The sequence below is a fragment of the Rhinoraja longicauda genome, chromosome 3 (genome assembly GCF_053455715.1).
Source record: "Rhinoraja longicauda isolate Sanriku21f chromosome 3, sRhiLon1.1, whole genome shotgun sequence".
Classification (NCBI taxonomy): domain Eukaryota; kingdom Metazoa; phylum Chordata; class Chondrichthyes; order Rajiformes; family Arhynchobatidae; genus Rhinoraja; species Rhinoraja longicauda.
The window spans coordinates 94,025,805-94,045,349 of record NC_135955.1 but is presented as its reverse complement, the minus strand read 5'-3'; the positions used below and the strand labels follow the sequence as shown (position 1 = coordinate 94,045,349).

Sequence of the window (19,545 nt, the reverse complement as noted above, 5' to 3'; positions counted from 1 at the left end):
CGACAATGAACTAATCTAAACTAAACTAAATTAAACTCAACGTAGGCAGATGGAACTAGTGTGGATGGGACATGCTGGTTGGTGTGGGCAAGTTAGGCCGAATGGCCTAAACTGAAACTGAACTGAATGCTGTATGACTCTATAACTAATTCAGTTCAGTTTCAGTTTAGTTTATTGTCATGTGTACCGAGGTACAGTGAAAAGCTTTTTGTTGCGTTGACTATAATTGACTGTGTTTGACTATAAAGACGTACAGGTTTGTAGGTTAATTGGCTGGGCAAATGTAAAAATTGTCCCTAGTGGGTGTAGGATAGTGTTAGTGTGCAGGGATCGCTGGGCGGCACGGGCCCGGTGGGCCGAAGGGCCTGTTTCTGCGGTGTATCTCTAAATCTAAATCTAAAAATCTAACAAAATTCAACTCATTTTGGTGGGCATGGTCATGTTGGGCCGAAGGGCCCGTTTCCACGCTGTCTGACTCTATGACCTTACCGCCTGAGGTGCTGCCTCTATCTAAGCACTGTAAGTACCAAAACAATTGAAAAATAACTCCGTGCCTGAATGGTATATTTTACACCCGTTTCTCCAGAAGAGGAGTAGGAGTAGGGTTGCCAACTGTCCCGTATTAGCCGGGACATCCCGTATATTGGGCTAAATTGGTTTGTCCCGTACGGGACCGCCCTTGTCCCATATTAGGCTCGGACACTGTAGGCTCGGACACTGTGGGCCCGGACACTGTGGGCCCGGACACTGTGGGCCCGGACACTGTAGGCCCGGACAGTATGGGCCCGGACAGTGTAGGCCCGGAAAGTGTAGGGCCGGTACACTGTGGGCCGGTACACTGTGGGCCGGTACTCTGTAGGTCGATACACTGTAGGCCGGGACACTGTAGGCCGGGGTGCCTCTGTAGGCCCGGACACTGTGGGCCCGGACACTGTAGTCTCGGACACTGTAGGCCCGGACACTGTAGGTCCGGACAGTGTAGGTCTGGACACTGTAGGCCCAGACACTGTAGGCCCGGACACTGTAGGTTTGGACAGTGTAGGTCCGGACACTGTAGGCCCGGACACTGTAGGCCTGGACAGTGTAGGCCTGGACAGTGTAGGAGGCCCGGGCGCTGTCTAACGGAGGTTGCGTTGCAACCCGCCTCCCGGTCCGGGCGGCCGCCATTGTTCACGTGGGGCGCGGGGCGGTGACGTCACCTGTTGTCCCTTATTTGGGAGCGAGAGAGAGCTGGCGACCGCTAAGATGGAGCCTTACTTGAAGAAGGTGGTCCAGCCGGTCTTGTCGCTCTTGGTGGCGAGGAGGCCGGTGTGGGAGTGGTAGGTGAGGAGCACCAGCTCCTGTCCCTGGGCGGTCATGCCCTTCAGGCCCCCGCTGGTGCTGATGGTCAGCCAGATGACCTGGTTGTCGGGGGCCACGATGCGGACGGGCATGCGGTTGGGGTCGCGGCGGATGCGCAGGGTGTTGCCGTTGTTGTCGGTGACGGCCGTGATGTCGTTGTCGTTGCTGTAGGTGAAGTTGTACAGGTGGTCGCCGGTGACCAGGCTCTGGGTGTACTGGTGCGTGCCGTTGGCGTTGAAGATGTACAGCTCCTGCTCGGAGGGAGACGCCACCTTGTAGACGTTGGCGGACGTCAGCAGCGGCCGGTTCCTGGAGGCCGCCCGGATGCGGATGTTGCCCATGTCGGCGATGTAGAGCGTGCCATCGGGGCTGACGGCCAGCGAGGACGGCGAGTTGAGCAGGGCGTCCTTGGCGTAGCCCTCGCCCGTCTGGTAGCAGACGCAGTTGACGTCGTTCTTGCAGTCGCAGTCCGAGGGGGCGCCGGCCAGTAGGGAGATGTCCCCGTCCGTGGTCACCTGCCTCACCCGGCTGACCTTCTTCTCGTCGGTCTCGGCGATGTAGAGGACGCCGCTGAAGGAGACGGAGATGGCGGTGGCCGACTCTAGCGTGGTGTGGACCGCCCGCCTGCCCAGGGAGTACTCGGCCCCCGGGGGCTGGCAGTGCATGGGCCGCCCGGCCGCGATCCGCACCTGGTGGTTCTCGCTCACCTGCAGCACCTTGTTGTTGTCCAGCACGTACAGAGAGTTGTCCATCGGGTTGATAGCCAGGTCTGTCGGCCATTCCAAACGCACCTGCGGTCACAAACACAGACGGTTAAGATCATTGCACACAGTTTAAGGATAAGGGGGAAGACTTTTAGGACCGAGATGAGAATGGTATGTTGGCATTCATAGCGAGGGGATTTGAGTATAGGAGCAGGGAGGTTCTGCTGCAGTTGTACAGGGCTTTGGAGTATTGGAGTAACCACACCTGGAGTATTGCGTACAGTTTTGGTCTCCTAATCTGAGGAAAGACATTCTTGCCATAGAGGGAGTACAGAGAAGGTTCACCAGATTGATCCCTGGGATGGCGGGACTTTCATATGAAGAAAGACTGGATAGACTCGGCTTGTACTCGCTGGAATTTAGAAGATTGAGGTGGGATCTTATAGAAACTTACAAAATTCTTAAGGGGTTGGACAAGCTAGATGCAGGAAGATTGTTCCCGATGTTGGGGAAGTCCAGAACAAGGGGTCACAGTTTAAGGATAAGGGGAAAGTCTTTTAGGACCGAGATGAGAACTTTTTTTTCACACAGAGAGTGGTGAATCTGTGGAATTCTCTGCCACAGAAGGTAATTGAGGCCAGTTCATTGGCTATATTTAAGAGGGAGTTAGATGTGGCCCTTGTGGCTAAAGGGATCAGGGGGTATGGAGAGAAGGCAGGTACAGGATACTGAGTTGGATGATCAGCCATGATCATATTGAATGGTGGTGCAGGCTCGAAGGGCCGAATGGCCTACTCCTGCACCTATTTTCTATGTTTCTATGTAAGCATGCAGGTACAGCAGGCAGTGAAGAAAGCTAATGACATGTTGGCCTTCATTGCGAGAGGATTTGAGTTTAGGAGCAAAGATGTCCTACTGCAGTTGTGTAGGGCCCTGGTGAGACCACCCCTGGAGTACTGTGTGCAAGACATTATTGCTATTGAGGGAGTACATCGTAGGTTCACCAGGTTAACTCCCGGGATGACGGGACTGACATACGATGAAAGAATGGGTCGACTGGGTTTGTATTCACTGGAATTTAGAAGGATGAGAGGGGATCTTATAAAAACATATAAAATTCTTAAAGGGTTGGACAGGTTAGATGCAGGAAAAATGTTCCCGATGTTGGGGGAGTCCAGAACCAGGGGGTCACAGTTTAAGAATAAGGGGTAGGGCATTTAGGACTGAGATGAGAAAAAAACATCTTCATCCAGAGAGTTGTGAATCTGTGGAATTCTTTGCCACAGAATGCAGTGGAGGCCGATTCACTGGATGTTTTCAAAAGAGAGTTAGATTTAGCTCTTAGGGCTAATGGAATCAAAGGATGTGGGGAAAAAGCAAGAACGGGGTACTGATTTTAGATGATTTTAGATGATTTTAGATGATCATATTGAATGGCGGTGCTGGCTCGAAGGGCCGAATGGCCTCCTCCTGCACCTATTTTTGTATGTTACTACTGTTTGTTTCTAATGTGCCAAAAGCCTTTTTGATCGCCCTATCTACCTGTGACGCTGCTATCAAGGAACCATGCACCTGCACTCCTAGATCCCTTTGCTCTACAACAATCCCCAGTGCCCTGCCATTCACTGTGTAGGTCATGCCCATGTTAGGAGAGAAGGAATGGGCGACGTTTCAGGTCGAGACCCTTCTTCAGACTGACCATTCATTGATTCCTGGGATGGCAGGACTTTCATGTGAAGAAAGACTGGATAGACTCGGCTTGTACTCGTTGGAATTTAGAAGATTGAGGGGGGATCTTATAGAAACTTACAAAATTCTTAAGGGGTTGGACAGGCTAGATGCAGGAAGATTGTTCCCGATGTTGGGGAAGTCCAGAACAAGGGGCCACAGTTTAAGAATAAGGGGTAGGCCATTTATAGACAATAGACAATAGGTGCAGGAGGCATCTCAGGAGAGAAGGAATGGGTGACGTTTCGGGTCGAGACCCTTCTTCGGACTGGTCTGAAGAAGGGTCTCGACCCGAAACGTCACCCATTCCTTCTCTCCTGAGATGCTGCCTGACCTGCTGAGTTACTCCAGCATTTTGTGAATAAATACCTTCGATTTGTACCAGCATCTGCAGTTATTTTCTTATACATAGGTGCACGAGGTGGCCATTCGGCCCTTCGAGTCAGCACCGCCATTCAATGTGACCATGGCTAATCATTCTCAATCGGTACCCCGTTCCTGCCTTCTCCCCATTTAGAATGGAGATGAGGAAAAACTTTTTCACACAGAGTGGTGAATCTGTGGAATTCTCTGCCACAGAGGGTAGTTGAGGCCAGTTCATTGGCTATATTGAAGAGGGAGTTAGATGTGGCCTTTGTGGCTAAAGGGATCAGGGGGTATGGAGAGAAGGCAGGTACGGGATACTGAGTTGGATTATCAGCCATGATCATATTGAATGGCGGTGCAGGCTCGAAGGGTCGAATGGCCTACTCCTGCACCTATTTTCTAAGTTTCTATGTTTCTATTAGGGGGTTGGACACATTAGAGGCTGGAAATATGTTCCCAATGTCGGGGGAGTCCAGAACCAGGGGTCACAGTTTAAGAATAAAGGGGTAGGCCATTTATAGACAATAGACAATAGATGTAGGAGCAGGCCATTCGGCCCTTCGAGCCAGCACCGCCATTCAATGTGATCATGGCTGATCATTCTCAATCTGTACCCCGTTTCTGCCTTCTCCCCATTTAGAATGGAGATGAGGAAAAACTTTTTCAGTCAGAGTTGTAAATCTGTGGAATTTAGAAGGATGAGAGGAAATCTTATCGAAACGTATAAGATTATTAAGGGTTGACACGTTAGAGGCAGGAAACATGTTCCCAATGTTGGGGGAGTCCAGAACAAGGGGCCACAGTTTAAGAATAAGGGGTAGGCCATTTAGAACTGAGATGAGGAAAAACCTTTTCAGTCAGAGAGTTGTGAATCTGTGGAATTCTCTGCCTCAGAAGGCAGTGGAGGCCGATTCTCTGAATGCATCCAAGAGAGAGCTAGATAGAGCTCTTAAGGATAGCGGAGTCAGGGGGTATGGGGAGAAGGCAGGAACGGGGTACTGATTGAGAATGATCAGCCATGATCACATTGAATGGGGGTGCTGCCTCGAAGGGCCGAATGGCCTCCTCTTGCACCTATTGTCTATTGTGACACACTCAGCATCAAGCAGTAGAGCCAAAGGGCCTGTTTCCACGCTGTATCATTCTACCATAGCTGGTCCCTCTAGTTGTTTTGACTATTTCCACCCTGATAAATAACATCCAAGTGCAACATTCTTAATAAAGACTCGTTTGGATTCTATTTTCACTGTTGTTTCTTTTCTATTTAGCAAAATGAGTGACTTTTAGCAACAGGGAGAAATGACAATGTAGATAGACACAGAATGCTGGAGTAACTCAGCGGGTCAGGCAGCATCTCTGGAGAACATGAATAGGTGACGTTTCACAGAGTGCCGGAGTAACACCACGGGTCAGGCAGCATCTGTGGAGAACATGGATAGGTGACGTTTCACAGAGTGCTGGAGTAACTCAGCGGGTCAGGCAGCATCTGTGGAGAACATGGATAAGTGACGTTTCACAGAGTGCTGGAGTAACTCAGAGGGTCAGGCAGCATCTCTGGAGAACATGGATAGGTGACGTTTCACAGAGTGCTGGAGTAACTCAGCGGGTCAGGCAGCATCTCTGGAGAGAAGGAATGGGTGACGTTTCACAGAGTGCTGGAGTAACTCAGCGGGTCAGGCAGCATCTCTGGAGAGAAGGAATGGGTGACGTTTCGGGTCGAGACCCTTCATCAGACTGAGAGTCAGGGGAAAAGGAAACGAGAGATATAGACGGTGATTTAGAGAGATATTGGACAAGGAACGCTGATTAAGCACTCGGTCTATTGTTATCCGTAGGCTAAATGATGATCGGTTACAGACAATGAGACAATGAGTTTCGTTGTCTGTAACTCATTTTCACCTAGCCCACAGCTGACAATGGACTGTTTCCTTCACCATCATTACATTTTTGCACATCTATCATTTCTTTGTTCTGTATCCTGACCCGTTGAGTTACTCCAGCACATTGTGTCTATCAGCGCGAACCAGCATCTGCAGTTCCTGCCTACACATGGGAGTGTATCCCGCTGTGTGCCAGGAGATGGGGCCCAAGTAACACATTTTAATACAAAGGGGGAGACAGCAAATACTAGAGAGGAACAGAAAAAAGGGGAAGTAATTTGCCCCCCACCTCTCTTTTTCATTTCAGCCTAGTTTAATTCAGTGTCGTTTCCTTAATAACACATACGGCGTGTTTGCCTTGATTGGCACGGGCTCTCATACAGGAATTCTGGCATTTGTCATTTTTACAGTTTAGTTTAGTGTAGTTTAGAGATACAACGCGGAAACAATAGACAATAGACAATAGGTGCAGGAGGAGGCCATTCGGCCCTTCGAGCCAGCACCGCCATTCAATGTGATCGTGGCTGATCAGAATGATCAGCCATGATCACATTGAATGGCGGTGCTGGCTCAAAGGGCCGAATGGCCTCCTCCTGCACCTATTGTCTATTGTCTATTCTCTATTGATAATTCTCAATAGTACCCCGTTCCTGCCTTCTCCCCATACCCCCTGACTCCGCTATCCTTAAGAGCTCTATCCAGCTCTCTCTTGAATGCATTCAGAGAATTGGCCTCCACTGCCTTCTGAGGCAGAGAATTCCACAGATTCACAACTCTCTGACTGAAAAGGTTTTTCCTCATCTCAGTTCTAAATGGCCTTCCCCTTATTCTTAAACTGTGGCCCCTGGTTCTGGACTCCCCCAACATTGGGAACATGTTTCCTGCCTCTAACGTGTCCAACCCTTTAATAATCTTATACGTTTCAATAAGATCCCCTCTCATCCTTCTAAATTCCAGTGTATACAAGCCTAGTCACTCCAGTCTTTCAACATATGACAGTCCCGCCATTCCGGGAATTAACCTAGTAAACCTACGCTGTACGCCCTCAATAGCAAGAATATCCTTCCTCAAATTTGGAGACCAAAACTGCACACAGTACTCCAGGTGCGGTCTCACTAGGGTCCTGTACAACTGCAGAAGGACCTCTTTGCTCCTATACTCAACTCCTCTTGTTATGAAGGCCAACATTCCATTGGCTTTCTTCACTGCCTGCTGTACCTGCATGCTTCCGAGTCCACACCGACCAGCGATCCCCGCACACTAACATTACCCTACGCACACTAGGGACAATTTGCACATACAAAAAGCCAATTAACCTACAAACCTGTACGTCTTTGGAGTATGGGAGGAAACCGAAGATTTCGGAGAAAACCCAATGTACAAACTCCGTACAGACAACACCAGTGGTCGGGATGGAACCCGGGTCTGTGGCGCTGCAAGCTGTGTAAGGCAGCAACTCTACCGCTGCGCCACCGTGCCAATGTTGTACAAACGTTGGTGGAACCACAGTTGGGCTATTGTGTTTGAGTTCAGTTTAGTTCCTTGTCACGTGTACCGAGGTACAGTGAAAAGCTTTTGTTGCGTGCTAACCAGTCAGCAGAAAGACAACACATGATTACAATCGAGCCTTTTACAGTGCACAGATACATGAAAAGGGAATAAGGTTTAGTGTAAGGTAAAGCCAGCAAAGTCCGAGGGTCACCTATGAGGTAGATAGTAGTTCAGCACTGCTCTCTGGTTGCGGTAGGATGGTTCAGTTGCCTGATAACAGCCGGGAAGAAACTGTTCCTGAATCTGGAGGTGTGCGTTTTCACACTTCTGTACCTCTTGCCCGATGGGAGAGGGGAGAAGAGGGAGTGGCCGGGGTGAGACTGGTCCTTGATTATGCTGCTGGCCTTGCCGAGGCAGCGTGAGGTGTAGATGGAGTCGATGGAAGGGAGGTTGGTTTGTGTGATGGTCTGGGCCGCCCGCGTCCACAACTCTCTGCCCTTGCCCCCCCCCTCCCCCATCCCATCCTAATGCACACACATTTCCCCCTCTGCTCCTCACCCAATAGACAATAGACAATAGACAATAGGTGCAGGAGTAGGCCATTCAGCCCTTCGAGCCAGCACCGCCATTCAATGCGATCATGGCTGATCACTCTCAATCAGTACCCCGTTCCTGCCTTCTCCCCATACCCCCTCACTCCTCTATCATTAAGAGCTCTATCCAGCTCTCTCTTGAAAGCATCCAACGAACTGGCCTCCACTGCCTTCTAAGGCAGAGAATTCCACACCTTCACCACTCTCTGACTGAAAAAGTTCTTCCTCATCTCCGTTCTAAATGGCCTACCCCTTATTCTTAAACTGTGGCCTCTTGTTCTGGACTCCCCCAACATTGGGAACATGTTTCCTGCCTCTAATGTGTCCAATCCCCTAATTATCTTATATGTTTCAATAAGATCCCCCCTCATCCTTCTAAATTCCAGTGTATACAAGCCTAATTGCTCCAGCCTTTCAACATACGACAGTCCCGCCATTCCGGGAATTAACCTAGTGAACCTATGCTGCACGCCCTCAATAGCAAGAATATCCTTCCTCAAATTTGGAGACCAAAACTGCACACAGTACTCCAGGTGCGGTCTCACCAGGGCCCGGTATAACTGTAGAAGGACCTCTTTGCTCCTATACTCAACTCCTCTTGTTATGAAGGCCAACATTCCATTTGCTTTCTTCACTGCCTGCTGTACCTGCATGCTTCTTTTCAGTGACTGATGCACTAGGACACCCAGATCTCGTTGAACATCCCCTCTTCCTAACTTGACACCATTCAGATAATAATCTGCCTTTCTATTCTTACTTCCAAAGTGAATAACCTCACACTTATCTACATTAAACTGCATCTGCCATGTATCCGCCCACTCACACAACCTGTCCAAGTCACCCTGCAGCCTTATTGCATCTTCCTCACAATTCACACTATCCCCCAGCTTAGTATCATCTGCAAATTTGCTAATGGTACTTTTAATCCCTTCATCTAAGTCATTAATGTATATCGTAAATTGCTGGGGTCCGAGCACCGAACCTTGCGGTACCCCACTGGTCACTGCCTGCCATTCCGAAAGGGACCCATTTATCCCCACTCTTTGCTTTCTGTCTGCCAACCAATTTTCTATCCATGTCAGTACCCTACCCCCAATACCATGTGCTCTAATTTTGCCCACTAATCTCCTATGTGGGACCTTGTCGAAGGCTTTCTGAAAGTCGAGGTACACCACATCCACTGACTCTCCCCTGTCAATTTTCCTAGTTACATCCTCAAAGAATTCCAGTAGATTTGTCAAGCATGATTTCCCCTTCGTAAATCCATGCTGACTCGGAATGATCCCGTTACTGCTATCCAAATGCTCAGCAATTTCGTCTTTTATAATTGACTCCAGCATCTTCCCCACCACTGATGTCAGACTAACTGGTCTATAATTACCCGTTTTCTCTCTCCCTCCTTTCTTAAAAAGTGGGATAACATTTGCTATCCTCCAATCCACAGGAACTGACCCCTCCTCTCTTCCCACCCTTTGTCTGCGTGGAGTTTGTACGTTCTCCCCGTGACCTGCGGGGGTTTCCTCCGGGTGCTCCGGTTTCCTCCCACATCAAAAAGACCTGCAGGTTTGCAGGTGAATTGGCCCTCTGTAAATTGCTCCTAGTGTGTAGGCAGTGGGATAACATAGAACTCATGTGTGAACGGGTGATCGATGGTCAGCGTGGACTCGACGTGCCGAAAGTCCTGTTTCCACGCTGTCTCTCAAAACTTAAAGGGTCCTGACCCGCAGATGCTGCCTGGCCCGTTGAGTAACTCCAGCACTTTGTGTTGTTTTTCCACAATCCTACGATCGGGCTGTGTGTTTACAAACCCTTTGTTTAGTTCAGTTTTAGAGATATGGCGCGGAAACAGGCCCTTCGGCCCACCGAGTCCGCGCCGGCCAGTGATATGGCATGGAAACAGGCCCTTCGGCCCACCGAGTCTGCGACGGCCAGTGATATGGCATGGAAACAGGCCCTTCGGCCCACCGAGTCCGCGCCGGCCAGTGATATGGCATGGAAACAGGCCCTTCGGCCCACCGAGTCTGCGCCGGCCAGTGATATGGCATGGAAACAGGCCCTTCGGCCCACCGAGTCTGCGCCGGCCAGTGATATGGCATGGAAACAGGCCCTTCGGCCCACTGAGTCCGCACCGACCAGCGATTGATCCCTGCACACTAACACTGCCCTACACATTAGAGCCAATTTAAATTGATACCGAGCCAATTAAACAACAAACCTGTAGCTCTTTGGAGTGTGGGAGGAAACCGAAGATCTCGGAGAAAACCCACGCAGGTCACGGGGAGAACGTACAAACTTCGCTCAGACAACACCCGTGGTTAGGATTGAACCTGGGTCTCTGGCGCTGTGAGGCAGCAACTCTACCGCTGCGCCACCGTGCCGCCCGTCTGCACCATTTCCAGCTGTTTTTACATTGAATGCAGAATCTTGGCACTTTTGCCTCTCATTCATATACATGTTAACTGTCTACACTTATTTCATAATCTTTTAACAGAATGATCTAATAATTAGTTCTTTAAGTACTTAATTCCCCGTGCTGCGCTGTTATTTACACTGCTCAGTTCGAATTGTTAAACAATTTAAATTTGTTAAGTGGAAAATTATCTTTTGGATTATTGGAAATCAAAAGGGATTTCAGGGAGCGGAGAATAGGATAAGCAAATTCATCGATTCCGAGAAATTTACATTCTCGTGCACAAAATAAGACTTTTAGCCCTCTCTCCCACTGACTCCATCTACACCTCACGCTGCCTCGGCAAGGCCAGCAGCCCAGACCATCACACAAACCAACCTCCCTTCCATTGACTCCATCTACACCTCACGCTGCCTCGGCAAGGCCAGCAGCATAATCAAGGACCAGTCTCACCCCGGCCACTCCCTCTTCTCCCCTCTCCCATCGGGCAAGAGGTACAGAAGTGTGAAAACGCACACCTCCAGATTCAGGGGCAGTTTCTTCCCGGCTGTTATCAGGCAACTGAACCATCCTACCACAACCAGAGAGCAGTGCTGAACTACTATCTACCTCATTGGTGACCCTCGGACTATCTTTGATCGGACTTTGCTGGCTTTACCTTGCACTAAACGTTATTCCCTTATCATGTATCTGTACACTGTGGACGGCTCGATTGTAATCAATAAACTAAACTGGCTTTCAGGGAACAATGCACCTGTCTCTATTGAGCTCCCCATTGACTAACTCCCCAGGGCCCTGCCATTCACTGCCTCTGTTATTAAGGGATTATTTCTTGATTCACCTGTACCATTATGCACTGCGTCGAACACCTGTTCACTTCTTCACCTCAATCAGACTCAGAAATAGCTTTTTCCCCTCTGTTATCAGAGTTCTGAACGGTCCTTCCACCTATACACTAAAACCATCGTTTGTTTGTTTGTTTGTTCCTGAACTACAGCCAAAACGGTACACGATAGCGCGACAATTTTAGGCCCACCTTACTCACCGTCGTCCCTTTGGTGACAATGGAAGAAGTTTCATTGAAATCGGTGTCGTATTTATAAAGTTATTCACATTTTAAAGTTTAAATCTTTCTCCTAGGGAGGGAGGTGGGTGGAGGGAGGGAGGAGGGTGGAGGGGGATGGAGTGGGAGGGGGAGGGGGAGTGGAAGGGGGGAGGAGGGAGGGGGAGGGGAGGAGGGAGGGGGCAGGAGAGAGGGAGGGGGCAGGAGAGAGGGAGGGGGAGGAGGGAGGGAGGGAGGGTGAGGGGGAGGGGAGGAAGGGGGAGGGTGAGGGGGAATGGAGGAGGGAGGGGAGGGAGGGAGGGGGAGGAGGTTGGGAGGGAGGATAAAGGGGGTTGAGGGGGATGGAGTGAGGGAAGGGGGGAGGGGAGGAGGTGGGGGGGAGGGGAGGAGGGAGGGGGAGGGAGGGGGTAGGAGAGAGGGAGGAGAGGAGGGAGGGGAGGAGGGAGGGGAGGGGGAGGAAGGGTGAGGGGGAGGGGGGGGGAGAGGGGAGGGGGGGGGGAGGAGAGGGTGCTGCACCAATGCAGGAGAGGTTTGGGCCCAACGGTTCCACTTGGTCTGGTCAGTTATAGAAGTGTGAAAATGCACACCTCCAGATTCAGGGACAGTTTCTTCCGGGCTGTTATCAGGCAACTGAACCATCCTACCACAACCAGAGAGCAGTGCTGAACTACTATCTACCTCATTGGAGACCCTCAAACTATCCTTGATCGGACTTTACTGGCTTTACCTTGCACGAAACGTTATTTATGTTATTCCCTTTATTCTGTATCTGTACACTGTGGACGGCTCGATTGTAATATTGCATCATCTTTCAGCTGACTGGTTAGCACGCAACAAAGGCTTTTCACTGTACCTCGGTACACGTGACAATAAACGACACCAAAGTTAGTTAGTGTACTGTCCGATTCACCTCTAGACATTGGACTTTGTCTGTGGAACTGATGCGCTACAATGCTGAGAACTATATTCTGCACTCTGTATCCTTCCCCTTTGCTCTACCAATTGTACTTGAGTTTGACTTCATTGTACAATGTAATCTGATCTGATTAGATAGCAACCCCCCTCCCCCCCACGTGTCCCAACTAGATTCACATCTATTTCCCCCCTCCCCCTCCCCTTCCACCGACATTCCTTCCTCTAGCTTCACAAATCGCAAGCCTTCAATGCTTCTGCCAATTGTCCCTAGTGTGCAGGGAGTGGATGAGAAAGCAGGATAACAGGGAACTCGGGTGGTCGATGGTCGGCATGGACTTGATGGGCCGAAGGGCCTGTATCCACTTGCTGTAGGACAGGCTAAGAGCTTCTACAGCACGAGATGAGATGGTCGGGTAACATTAGCAGTCTGCAGAGAGGGGTCCACACTGTCTGAAATTTTATAAACTATCCTCTCACATCCCAACGATGTCATTTAGGGCGGTCACGGTGGTGCAGCGGTAGAGTTGCCGCCTTACAGCGAACGCAGCGCCGGAGACCCGGGTTCCATCCTGACTACGGGCGCCGTCTGTACGGAATTTGCACGTTCTCCCCGTGACCTGCGTGGGTTTTCTCCGAGATCTTCGGTTTCCTCCCACGCTCCAAAAGACGAGCATGTTTGTTGGTTAACTGGCTTGGTAAATGTAAAAATTGTCCCTAGTTTGTGTAAGACATTGTTGATGTGCGGGGATCGCTGGTCGGCGCGGACCCATTTGGCTGTTTCCGCGCTGTATCTCTAAACTAAACTAAAAATGTAAGGGTTTGTAGTTGCTGTCTGTGTGGAGTTTGCACGTTCTCTTTGTGACCGCGTGGGATTCCTCCGGGCGCTCCGGTTTCCTCCCACATCCAAAAAGACGTGCGGGTTTGTAGGTTAATTGGCTTCTGTAAGTTGTCTCTGGTGTGTGGGGACTGGATGGGAAAGTGGGATTACATGGAACTCATGGAGATCGATGGCCGGCGTGGACTTGGTGGGCTGAAGGGCCCGTTTACATGCTACGCTCTGAAACCAAAGTAATTTGCGTATCTTATTTGCAAGATTTTACTATGCGAGAACTAACATTTCAACTAAACTAATATAATATAGAAGTAACAGGAAAAGCAGATGCTGGTTTACAAAAGAAGACACAAGGTGCTGGAGTAACTCGATGGGTTTAGGGAACATCTCTTCGGAAGAGTGGATGAGAAAGTGGGATAATAGACAATAGTCAATAGACAATAGGTGCAGGAGGAGGCCATTCGGCCCTTCGAACCAGCACCGCCGTTCAATGTGATCATGGCTGATCATTCTCAATCAGTACCCCGTTCCTGCCTTCTCCCCATACCCCCTGACTCCGCTATCCTTAAGAGCTCTATCCAGCTCTCTCTTGAATGCATTCAGAGAATTGGCCTCCACTGCCTTCTGAGGCAGAGAATTCCACAGATTCACAACTCTCTGACCGGAAAAGTTTTTCCTCATCTCCATTCTAAATGGCCGACCACATATTCTTAAACTGTGGCCCGTTGTTCTGGACTCCCCCAACATTGGGAACATGTTTCCTGCCTCTAACGTGTCCAACCCCTTAATAATCTTATACGTTTCGATAAGATCTCCTTTCATCCTTCTAAATTCCAGTGTATACAAGCCTAGTCGCTCCAGTCTTTCAACATATGACAGTCCCGCCATTCCGGGAATTAACCTAGTAAACCTACGCTGCACGCCCTCAATAGCAAGAATATCCTTCCTCAAATTTGGAGACCAAAACTGCACACAGTACTCCAGGTCCAACAGAGACCGAGTGCGAACGTGTGATCGATGGTCGGCACGGACTCGGTGGGCCGAAGGGCCTGCGCCCACGCTGTATCTCTAAACCTAGTTTCCATAGTATTGATCAAACACCGGCGCTATTGAGGGCAGCACGGTGGCGCAGCGGTAGAGTTGCTGCCTCACAGCGCCAGAGACCGGGTTCCATCCCGACTACGGGCGCTGTCTGTGCGGAGTTTGGACGTTGTGGGAGTCCGGCCCTGTTGCTCAGAAGGGTAGGGAAAGGAAGAGGAGAGTGATAGTGATAGGGGACTCTATAGTGAGGGGGTCAGATAGGCGATTCTGTGGACGCAGTCGGGAGACCCGGATGGTAGTTTGCCTCCCTGGTGCCGGTGTCCGGGATGTATCTGAACGTGTCCAAGATATCCTGAAAGGGGAGGGAGAGGAGCCAGGGGTCGTGGTACATATAGGTACCAACAATATAGGTAGGATAAGGGAAGAGGTCCTGAAAGGAGAATTTAGGGGGCTAGGAAGAGAGTTAAAAAAAAGGACTTCCAAAGTGATAATCTCAGGCTTACTGCCTGTGCCATGCGATAGTGAGAATAGGAATGGAGTGAGGGGGAGGATAAATACGTGGCTGAGGGACTGGTGCAGGGAGCAGGGATTCAAGTTTCTGGATCATTGGGACCTCTTCTGGGGGAAGTATGACCTGTACAAAAAGGACGGGTTGCATCTGAACCTGAGAGGAACCAATATCCTGGCGGGGAGATTTGCTAAGGTAATTGCGGAGACTTTAAACTAGTACGGTTGGGGGGAGGGTCTCAAACACAGATAGCTAATAGGCAGTGTGTGAGGCAGGAGGCAGAAAAGGGAAACACTCAGACCCAATATGTAGGAGAGAAAGAAGTGAAAAGAAATAAACTGAGAATAAGAAATGATGGGTCCCTTAAATGTGTATATTTTAATGCTAGGAGCATTGTAAGAAAGGTGGATGAACTTAGAGCCTGGATTGACATCTGGAAGTATGATGTTGTGGCGATCAGTGAAACATGGTTGCAGGAGGGTTGCGATTGGCAATTAAATATTCCAGGATTTCATTGTTTCAGATGTGATAGAATCGGAGGGGCAAGAGGTGGAGGTGTTGCATTGCTTGTCAGGGAGGATATCACAGCAGTGCTTTGGCAGGACAGACTAGAAGGCTCGATTAGGGAGGCTGTTTGGGTGGAACTCAGAAATGAGAAAGGCTTAGCAACACTTATAGGGGTGTATTATAGACCGCCAAATAGGGAACGAGAATTGGAAGAGCAAATATGTAAGGAGATAGCAGATATTAGTAGTAAGCACAGAGTAGTGATTGTGGGTGATTTCAATTTTCCGTATATAGACTGGGAATCACATTCTGTTAAAGGGCTGGATGGTTTGGAGTTTGTAAAATATGTGCAGGATAGTTTTTTGCAGCAAAACGTAGAGGTACCTACCAGAAAAGGGGCAGTGTTGGACCTCCTGTTAGGAAATGAGGCGGGTCAGGTGACGGAGGTATGTGTTGAGGAGCACTTTGGGTCTAGTGATCACAATGCCATTAGTTTCAATATAATTATGGAGAAGGTCAAATCTGGACCAAGGGTTGAGATTTTGGATTGGAGAAAGGCTAATTTTGAGGAGATGAGAAAGGATTTAAAAGGAGTGAAATGGGACTTTTTGTTTTATGAAAAGGATATAATAGTGAAATGGAGGATATTTAAAGGTGAAATTTTGAGAGTACAGAGTCTTTATGTCCCTGTTCGGTGGGAAGGAAAGAATAATAATTTGAAAGAGCCGTGGTTTTCCAGGGAAATTGGACACTTGGTTCGGAAAAAGAGGGAGATATACAATAAATATAAGCGGCAGGGAGTAAATGAGGTTCTTGAGGAATATAAAGAATGTAAAAGGAATCTTAAGAAGGAAATTAGAAAAGTGAAAAAAAGATATGAGGCTGCTTTGGCAAGTAATGTAAAAGCAAACCCCAAGGGGTTCTACAGATATGTCAATAGCAAAAGGATAGCGAGGGATAAAATTGGTCCATTAGAGAGTCAGAGTGGACAGCTATGTGCTGAGCCGGAAGAAATGGGGGAGATATTAAACAATTTCTTTTCTTTGGTATTCACCGAGGAGAAGGATATTGAATTATGTGAAGTAAGCGAAACAAGTAGAGTAGTGATGGAAATTATGAGGATTAAAGAAGAGGAGGTACGGACACTTTTGAAAAATATAAAAGTGGATAAGTCTCCAGGTCCTGATAGGATATTCCCTAGGACATTGAGGGAAGTTAGTGCAGAAATAGCTGGGGCTATGACGGAAATATTTCAAACGTCATTAGAAACGGGGATGGTGCCGGAAGATTGGCGCATTGGCATGTTGTGCCTTTGTTTAAAAAAGGTTCTAAAAGTAAACCTAGCAATTATAGACCTGTTAGTTTGACGTCTGTGGTGGGAAAATTAATGGAAAAGATACTTAGGGACAAAATATATAATCACATGGATAAACAAGGCCTGATTTGAAACAGTCAACATGGATTTGTGCCTGGAAGGTCATGTTTGACTAATCTTCTTGAATTTTTTGAAGAGGTTACCAGGGAAATTGATAAGGGCAAGGCTGTGGATGTTGTCTATATGGACTTCAGTAAGGCATTTGACAAGGTTCCACATGGAAGGTTGATTAAGAAGGTTAAATCGTTGGGTATTAATAGTGAGGTTGCAAGATGGATTCAACAGTGGCTGAATGGGAGATACCAGAGGGTAATGGTTGACAATTGTATGTCAGGTTGGAGGCCAGTGTCTAGTGGAGTACCCCAGGGATCTGTGTTGGGTCCACTGTTGTTTGTCATTTACATTAATGATCTGGATGATGGTGTGGCAAATTGGATTAGTAAGTATGCAGATGATACTAAGATAGGTGGTGTAGTTAATAATTAAGTAGATTTTCAAAGTCTACAGAATGACTTGGGACTTTTGGAAGGGTGGGCTGAGAGATGGCAGATGGAGTTTAATGCTGATAAGTGTGAGGTGCTGCATTTTGGTAGGACAAATCAAAATAGGACGTACAGGGTAAATGGTAGGTAATTGAGGAATGCAGTGGAACAGAGGGATCTGGGAATAACTGTGCATTGTTCCCTGAAGGTGGAATCTCATGTGGATAGGGTGGTGAAGAAGGCGTTTGGTATGCTTGCCTTTATAAATCAGAGCATCGAATATAGAAGTTGGGATGTAATGTTAAAATTGTACAGGGCATTGGTGAGGCCGAATCTGGAGTTATGGTGTGCAGTTCTGGTCGCCAAATTATAGGAAGGATGTCGACAAAATGGAGAGGGTACAGAGGAGATTTACTAGAATGTTGCCTGGGTTTCAGCACTTAGGCTACAGAGAGAGGTTGAACAGGTTGGGTCTTTATTCTTTGGAACGTAGAAGGTTGAGGGGGGACTTGATAGAGGTTTTTTAAATTTTAAGAGGGACGGACAGAGTTGACGTGGGTAGGCTTTTCCCCTTGAGAGTGGGGAAGATTCCAACAAGGGGACATAGCTTCAGAATTGAGGGACAAATGTTTAGGGGTAGTAACATGAGGGGTAACTTCTTTACTCAGAGGGTGGTGGCTGTGTGGAATGAGCTTCCGGTGGAAGTGGTGGAGGCTGGCTCGATTTTATTATTTAAGAGTAAATTGGATAGGTATATGGATGGGAGGGGATTGGAGGGTTATGGTCTGAGAGCAGATAGATGAGACTAGGTCAGAGAGAGTGGTCGGCGTGGACTGGTAGGGCTGAACGGGCCTGTTTCCGTGCTGTAATTGTTATATGGTTATATGGTTATATGGTTCTCCCCGTGACCCGCGTGGGTTTTCCCCGGGGTGCTCCTGTTCCCTCAAACATTCCAAAGACGTGCGGGCTTGCAGGTTAATTGGCTTCGGCAACATTGTAAATTGTCCCTAGTGCTAGTAGGTTAGTGCTAGTGTGTAGGGACACGTGTGTCGGCGTGGGCACGGTGGGCCATTGGCCCTTTTCTGTGCTGTACTACTAAACTAAACCAAGCTAAACTCCAGTCTTCCTGTTAAACTTTGGCTATTCTCATCACACCTTACAGAGAAACATAGAAAATAGGTGCAGGAGGAGGCCATTCGGCCCCTCGAGCCAGCACCGCCATTCATTGTGATCATGGCTGATCATCCACAATCAGTAACCCGTGCCTGCCTTCTCCCCATATCCCTGGATTCCACTAGCCCCTAGAGCTCTATCTAACTGTCTTTTAAATCCATCCAGTGAATTGGCCCCCACTGCCCTCTGTGGCAGAGAATTCCACAAATTCACAACTCTCTGGGTGAAAAAGTTTTTTCTCATCTCAGTTTTAAATGGCCTCCCCTTTATTCTTAGACTGTGTGGCCCCTGGTTCTGGACTCCCCCAATATTGGGAACATTTTTCCTGCATCTAGCTTGTCCATTCCTTTTATAATTTGGTACGTTTCTATAAGATCCCCTCTCATCCTTCTAAACTCCATTGAATATTAGCCTTCCATATTTCTATGTTTCCCTCTCACCTGACTCTCAGTCTGAAGGAAAGGCTCGACCCGAAACGTCACCCATCCCTTCTCTCCACAGATGCTGCCTGACCCGCTGAGTTACTCCAGCACTCTGTGAAACGTCACCCATCCCTTCTCTCCACAGATGCTGCCTGACCCGCTGAGTTACTCCAGCACTCTGTGAAACGTCACCCATCCCTTCTCTCCACAGATGCTGCCTGACCCGCTGAGTTACTCCAGCACTCTGTGTCTACCTTCGGTGTAAACCAGCATCTGCAGTTCATCCCGACACATGACTATTGAACGATACCTGGCTGATGTGCATGGCTGTGTCACAGGTCAAGGGTCTCACGGGCGTCAGGTCATAGTATCCCAGCAGGGAGGAGATAATTCCATTCCGGTCCACCTTCCTGATCATCGTTCCGTCCACAAAGTATATCAGACCGTTCTTGTCAATGGCGATCCCTGTGAATAACAGAGGCACGTCACTGTGATGTAGTCACCGCAAACCTGGGGGCCAAGTGGGCGGCACGGTGGCGCTGCGGTAGAGTCGCTGCCTCACAGCGCCGGAGACCCGGGTTCCATCCCGACTACGGGCGCCGTCTGTACGGAGTTTGTACGTTCTCCCCGTGACCTCTTGAGTTTTCTCCCTGGGTGCTCCGGTTTCCTCCCACACTCCAACGATGTGCAGGTTTATAGGTTAATTGGCTTAGT

At 48.9% G+C, this 19,545-nt stretch overlaps 1 protein-coding gene across 4 annotated transcripts in view; it reads right to left on the bottom strand.

The window, feature by feature from the left end:
• LOC144592184 (teneurin-3-like) overlaps nt 1-19,545 on the bottom strand; it is a 2,027,615-nt gene that overhangs the window by 27,991 nt on the left and 1,980,079 nt on the right. For all 4 annotated transcript variants that reach the window (XM_078396656.1, XM_078396657.1, XM_078396658.1 and 1 more), the window contains 2 exons: nt 19,142-19,296; nt 1,258-2,132 (listed from right to left, as the gene is read on the bottom strand). In XM_078396656.1, coding sequence (XP_078252782.1) covers nt 1,258-2,132; nt 19,142-19,296 — 1,030 coding nt within the window. The remainder of the gene's footprint in view (nt 1-1,257; nt 2,133-19,141; nt 19,297-19,545) is intronic.